This window comes from Dermacentor silvarum, chromosome 7 (assembly GCF_013339745.2).
Source record: "Dermacentor silvarum isolate Dsil-2018 chromosome 7, BIME_Dsil_1.4, whole genome shotgun sequence".
NCBI lineage: Eukaryota > Metazoa > Arthropoda > Arachnida > Ixodida > Ixodidae > Dermacentor > Dermacentor silvarum.
In genome coordinates, this window is record NC_051160.1 from 42,836,333 (window position 1) to 42,843,444 (window position 7,112).

The following is a 7,112-nucleotide window of genomic DNA, read 5'->3' on the forward strand; positions in this document are numbered from 1 at the left end:
CGAATTCTCGAATCGAATACGAATCAAACAGCGTAGACTATTTGATTCGTATTTCTAGAGTTAAATATTCGCACACACATAATGTACACCTTTGCAATTCTTTAATAATATCGTGCGAGCGTCGACTGCACGGCGTGTCAGCGGTCCTGTAGCAGCACTTCCGCATAAAGTCGTCGATGCAGCCGCGACTTGCGGTTACAACGAGGCCGCTAAGACGCCGTGCGGTGGATGCTCGAGCAATATTGTAAAAAAAGATTGCGAAACAGCACATATCACATTCTTCCCTATAGTTTTATGCCACGGGGCACACTTTCCAATAATAGAAACATATATATCATTCCGATGGCCAGAAGGGTCTCCGTGCTCTGTTATACGGTATTCATGAAGCAGACGTTCTTCGTGCATTAAACATCCTCGACAAAACGTGTTGCAAACGATTCGGTGCAGCAGATATTGAGCCTTGCTCACACATTTCATTTCACTTTCTGTCTCTCATGTCAGCCGGGAAAGAGCAGACGGCATTTGCAGACAACTAAAGAGCGATATGCGTGTGCATTTTCAATGGGCCACTAGCCCACGCACGTCATCACGGACATTTTCATGAAAACCAGCTGTATTTATAAACACGGCAGGCAGTCCAAGTGTCACGCGAAATTAATTTTTTTTCTCTCTCTCTCTTTCTCTTTTTCAAAGCCGACGACAAGGGCTGTCCCGAACTTGACTGCAAGAAAGAAGGCTCCAACTGCATCGCCGTCAAAGACGACGGCAGCAAGTGCGGGCGCTGCTCCTGCAACGGCAAGAAGGAAAGCAACAGTTCAGATTCCAAGCCCGAAGGCGAGTCGGGGAGTAAAGTTTCCGGCGAGGATACCAGGAACACAAGCACCGCGGCTACAGTTGCCGCGGACGCGAGTTCGAACAAGCCGGAGGCTGGTTCCAAACCGGACGACAAATCTCAGTCCAAACCTGACGCAGCTTCTCAGAGCAACGAAGGCTCAGGCAGTGGCGTTGCAGCTAGCAGAGATCGCAATTCTTGCGCCAACTGCCCGGAGCACTGCATGGTAACCATGTTTAAAGGCAAGTGCACCGGCTGCGTTTCAGTGGACGACGTCAACGCAGAGTGCCACTGACCGGATGATAAGTTTCGATTCGTGCTGTCACAATCCAACTTGCTTTGGGGATTGCCGACTCTCATGTGTGTATATTCTTTCTCATGCGCGGTGAACAGCGACAAATAAACACGGTTCAAATAAACCCTGACAGTTGAAGTTCGTTTTCGGTTGGCTACAACTGGCCAATGAAACAACGGAGCTTAAATCGAATCGACGCTTTTCAGGAAACACAGCGTAAACTTCAAGTACTAGAAGAGAAACTTGGGCGAGTTGGTGGGAATTCACGTTCTGAAAAAATACCAACGCTAGAAAGACAAGGACACAGTGTCGCGGTCTTCTTTGCGTGTGTCCTTGTCTTTCTAGCGCTGGTATTTTTCCAGAACATGTAAACTTTGAGGCAATTGCGTGCGCTCCGTCCTTGAGGGCCTTTTTAAGCTTGTATGGAGTCTTCTGTGATAAAATATTGACTCGCAGTTGAATTCACAGTTCAACTATTCGCAGATCAATTATTCACCATTTACTCTATACTTATGAACGATTTCTCTCGCTAAACGTGTGACTCGCACTTTCCTGTCTAAAAACTCAAAAACACGCGCGATGACGTAGTAATGAACAGTGACATACCGCAAGTATATTCCCCTGCTCGCTACTTTTTTAAGATGCATTTGGTAATCTGGACGTTTTCTATTCCAAAACCTCAAAATAATATTTTGCGCCTACTGACTGTTCGTTTACCTTAAAATTTAGCGACTAGTTCCATGATTTCGGTCGGCATCGCTGCGGAATAACCAAGCATCTTTGCTTGGTTGGTTATTCCACGCCATTTGGGGATGGGCTCATCCTAGCGCAAGACAGTGGTAGCTGGAGATCGCCGTGAGGTTCCGTATAGATTCCAAGGGCGATAAAATCGTCGCCGCGCGCCGTATGCGCGAGCGAAAGCGCGCGGGGGACGCGCGCTATCACGGAGGGTGAACTCCCCCGCGCGCTATCACGGAGAGCGAACACACGGCGTAAAGGAAACGCGACCGTCGCGCGAAAGGCCGGGGGGGGGGGGGTATGGGAGGGAGGGAGGCGGGGGGCGCTGTGCTCCGCCACCAAAGGCGTATCTTGCCACTCAATCTCCCACGCGAAAGCAAGAAAGCGGAAGGCAGGGCGGGAAGGAGGGGGGGAGGGGGGCAGCTTCACCTCTGCCAACAACTTCTCCTCTGCACAACTCCTCTGCACTTTGCCCGGCGGTGGCCGTCGTCCGCACCGTATCTTATCTCCACACGGCTCTGACCTTTCTATGCGCTGTGCATTCGCCGCTCAGTTTCCGTTGAAGCGATAGACCGCGCGAGCCTTCGCCCGCTGCGGCGGCTGCGCTTGCTGCCAGCGTTCTGACAGTTGTTGTCCGCGGTCATTCAGTGTGATCTATTCATGTTTGCTTGTGCGCACTGACACCACGATTGTTAATTCAGTTAGTAAGCGAATGTGTCCGAGTTTATGCAGCCGATAAAACCACTATCCCTACACTCCGAATAGCTCTCTACTAATTTGCTATCGCAATTGATGCTTCGCCTTTCGGGCGAAACTGCGACATTTTTTTTTGTTTCTCGCGGGCAACTAAAACTCCTGACTGACCAAGCGACAATACTAAGCGTTCATTAAACCGTGCGTAACCAAAAGAAAATTAAATTTTTATGAGAAATGGGCTGGGGTATTCCAGTGGCAATATAGTTTCGCTTCGGAGATCGAGGGCGCGGGCTCGATATCGGCCGCGGCGGCCAATCGGTAAAAAAAGAAAAAAAAAAGAAAAACACTAGTGGGCTTTGATTTAGGTGCATTTTAAACAGTCCGAGGGGGGGGGGGGGGAGGGTAGTCATATTTAACCCGGAGTCCCTACTACGGCATGCCTCATAATCAGCTCGTGGTTTTGACACAACAAGGTCTGTCCGGGGTTTTGCCCGCAGTATACAACTTCTGATCTGAAATTCGAGCGCGAACGAAGCAGCAGTGAGCTCGCATTATTTATTTATTTCTTCATATATCGTAACCCTCTTGACAGGGTTATTACAGGAATGGGTTATTGAAAATAAAATGAACAACAATAATTGGCAGGAGAATATATATATATATATATATATATATATATATATATATATATATATATATATATATATATATAAAGGAGAAGGAGAGAAGGCGTGCGCAACCTAGAGGGCTAGTGTAAGCATGGTTCACATAATATAGACATAAAAAACGTGCTGAACTAGAGAAAAAATTACAGTAATAATACCAAGTAAAATATCGAACGCGGCATAAAAAGCAAAACAAGTTCGCAAAGATACGAGAAACACGAATGTGAAATGCTTACAGGCTAATAAAGAGGTATGAACTAAAGGTACAGTATCCCTGCTTTCTTGTACCACCTCTATAAATTAATCTATTGTATACGCTGTTCTTTTATAAGCCATTGTGTTAGAATTGTCTGGATAAAAGCGCAAATCAACGCAGCAACATGACATTGCGTGCATTATGAGGCACGACAAGAAAGAATGTGTTTACATTAGTCTCGAATACTAACCCACAATTTTAATGTCGTAAAAAGTCTATAAGGCACGTTTTTTTTTCGAACCCGCAAAAAATGACACCTAGCAAGTACGAAGGTTGGGAAACACTTATAAGGACTTTTATTTTTGATACTACAGTTGATTTCGAAAAGCCGTAATAGCATCATTGATATTATAGTGACTTCGTGACACAGCGCTAAAATTTGCTGGCATCGTTTAATGAGAAGGTTATGTATGATAAGGCTTTTTTTTAATGCTTACGCTCGTGCGTCACACATGCAGGAATTTTAGGGAACGGAGTGAGCCGATTCGTCATGACGTCATTACGAATCCAATTCCGTGCGTACGAAAACCGATACTTCGTTCGTTCGTAGAACTACGTATTCTAGTAAATTATGAGTATTCCGGTGCTCTGAGGTTAGGACCTTCATTTAAAGCAAGAAACTGGCATGTCGAAAATGTCATGTCAGCATTTCTTTAATTATTACTACAATGAGCTCGCCACGTGCTGTTGACCTACGTATTCAAGTCCGACACAGTTTAAGCGAGTTAGGTGTCATCGTCACAAACAGAACGCTTCTTGAAACTTCCATTTGTCAAAGCGCTATCGAAAAGTTAAGTATTCTGTCCTTGTAAGACAAAGTTTGTTCTGGGGATCGCCCACAAGAGACTGTGAGCCGCTTTCACTTTCAAAAAGACCCTTTTTATGTTTACACACACAGTTCCCGGGGCACTTCCGGTTAAGCGCCCTGGAACAGCTCAAGTTACAATAGCCTATATATTTATAGCACTCTCCAGCTGGCGCCAGTTAATTCTGCTGTAGAGTTGGAATATTTGTCAAGTGAATTTTGATTGTTAAGTACAAAAAAAAAAAGCCCATACATGAGCTCGACGAATGGTGTACGTACGTTCTTTATAGCTGAACACACCAAGAATATCTGCCTACAGTATACTATGAGACCAAATACTTCTTTTTTATTGGCTAACTTGACTGTCAAAAATGCAGGGCAGGGTTCTGAATACACTGCTGCTCCTTCACCTGGGCGCCAATGTAACAACTCTCGCCACCTAGCGAACAGAATTGGCAGACGTGAGCATTGATTTTCAGCCTTCAAGATTCAACGGCGCACGGTGTGTGCCCGTGCTGCCAAATCTTGGAGCCCATAAACAATTCAACTTACTGCTTATAGTTTTCTCCAACAGGCGGCCCTATGTCACCGTATTAGTGTCCTCTGTCTATGATTTCGCGCCAAACCTTATTTTCAACCCCAAATGCAGGCGTACGAAATCGACGTATGGAAATGAACAACTTTTGCCGCCCCTTTTTCTCTCGTTTTCTTTTTTTTTGCCGTACAGCTGCGACCGATCAGAACTATTTATGTACCGCCTGATCCGATAGAGCCATAACCGCAGCAAACGCGTAACAAACGGTGACACGATCGCAACCATTACCATCGCCATGCTCTTCACACCGGCGCGTTTTTTATTCTTTGTTTTATTCTTTCTGGTTTCTTTAAAGATGCACCATTGCTACCCCACTGTTGATAAACTATTTGCATCGTTCACAACTTTACTTTTTTTTCTATCGATTAAATATGCTTTTCGCAGCGTTCTCTATTTTCGCCAGCGCCGCCGCCATCGTCACCAGCAGCACCTCCTCTCTTTCCCTCTCTCCTCCTCCATTGGGGCGCCGGGGCCGGGGCTCGCGCGATGGATGCGACCGTCGAATACGCGCCTGAGCAGCCACGGCCGGCCGGCCACAGGCCGCATGACCGCCACCGCAAGCTCCGGGAGCCTCATCGGGCCAAGCTGCGGCGATTCGAAGAGGTACCGGCGTTCATGCGGCCGAACCCGTTCATTCGCGGGGGCTACCGCGTCCTCTACACCCCTCGGCAGTGCCTGCGAAGCGTGTTCCAGTGGAACAACGAGACGATAAACATCTGGACGCACCTCGGCGGGCTCTTTCTGTTCGGCGCCGCGCTCGTCCGAGATGTCCGGTACCGGCTACCCGCCGTCAAGGCGAGCCTCTCCGACTCCGTGGTCGTGGTGGCCGTGGTGTGCGCGTACATCACCACGCTGTCGCTCTCCGTACTGTACCACACGTTCAACTGCCACTCCAAGGAGGCCTACTACAAGCTGCTGCGCTACGACATGGCCGGCGTCGGCCTCAGCCTGGGCTCCACCTTTTCGTCCGGCGTCATCCTGGCCTTCCGGGAGCACGCCTTCTTCATGTACCTGTACGTGTCGCTCGAGGCGCTCCTGCTGGTGTTCATTGTCGCCACGCCGCACTGCGAGAACAGCAGGGTCCTCTGCAGCCTCGCCGTGTTCGGGCTGGTGCCCACGCTCCACTGGCTCTACCTGGCGCCGCCTTACATGCCGCTGATTCTGCCCCGCGTGGCGCTGGTGTTCGTCTACGCGGCCATCGCGTTCTTGGTGCTCGAGGGGCGCTTTCCGGAGCGGCTGTGGCCCGGTCGCTGCGACTACGTGGGCGCCAGCCACCAGATCTGGCACGTGCTGGTCCTCCTGATGACCTACTGGTGGCACGAGACGGCGTTCGAGTTCGTGCGATGCAAGAACGGCTTTTGCTGATCGCGCCGAGTGCCTGAGCGGTGGTTGAGCGGTTGTGCAACTGACGCCCTACCGGTTTCATTTGTACGCAAGGAACGAGGCTGGTGCCATCGACGACGTGTTAAGGTTTATGCCAGCCGTTACATGCCACGTCTATCGCGTTCTTTTTTTTTTTTCCCCCGTCCAAATCGTTGTAGCGCATATGATACCTTAGTTGTGGCTCCGCAATCAGCACGGAACGGGTAAAAATTGATGAAATTAGAAAATTGTACTCTTTGAAGTTCGCAATAATATAGCAAGTAAAATAAAATCGCCCGCTGCTTGTTCCGGTCGCCCGATGTTGCTATGTCGCCCAAAAAGATACGGGTTTTTGTGAAAACGAAGTGGCAGTCGTTGTTAAAAAATGGCAGCTATTGAAAGTTCCTTCCCGAGCTACGCTAAAGAGCATCTACACATTCAATGCGAAATACATGCAGCTGTTGAATGACATCTGTTCACGTCCGCAGCGGTAGGAGCAAAAAAAAAAATGTATTGAAAAGCAACATGCCCAGGAGCTATACTTCGGATTGAAAGAACGACACGGGAATGAAAGCGAAGTAAAAGAAAAAGCGATAAAGCGATATGAAAATAACTGTTGAGGCAGTGGTGCCGAAACTGTGTACTAAGGCGCAGCTGTTGGGGAAGCTTTTCTAATAAGCACATGTGCGTGCTATAGCTGTCACGCGCAATTTCGCCATTGAAAGGTATCACCAGAGTCCCATGAAAAACGACTGCCAGTCTCCGCTTTTAGGAAGGAATATCTAACGGCGAAGTCTGAGGGGAACCTACGTCTTCCGTGATGGCTGCCTTTACGCGAACACTACGCATCACAACTGTCGTTCACCGT

The 7,112-nt window shown here is 48.3% G+C and overlaps 2 protein-coding genes across 4 annotated transcripts in view; both read left to right on the plus strand.

Annotated features, from left to right (window-relative positions):
- The window catches only part of LOC119458821 (uncharacterized), a 93,146-nt gene extending 91,896 nt beyond the window's left edge, over positions 1-1,250 (plus strand). For all 3 annotated transcript variants that reach the window (XM_049670582.1, XM_049670583.1, XM_037720682.2), the window contains exon 2: positions 694-1,250. In XM_049670582.1, coding sequence (XP_049526539.1) covers positions 694-1,127 — 434 coding nt within the window. In that variant the 3' untranslated portion in view covers positions 1,128-1,250. The remainder of the gene's footprint in view (positions 1-693) is intronic.
- Positions 1,251-5,359: 4,109 nt separating this feature from the next.
- On the plus strand, positions 5,360-6,830 carry LOC119459493 (progestin and adipoQ receptor family member 3). Its single transcript, XM_037721243.2, has one exon. It carries the CDS (start codon positions 5,369-5,371, stop codon positions 6,245-6,247), a length of 879 nt encoding a protein of 292 aa, XP_037577171.1. The 5' UTR covers positions 5,360-5,368; the 3' UTR covers positions 6,248-6,830.
- The last annotated feature ends 282 nt before the right edge of the window (positions 6,831-7,112 follow it).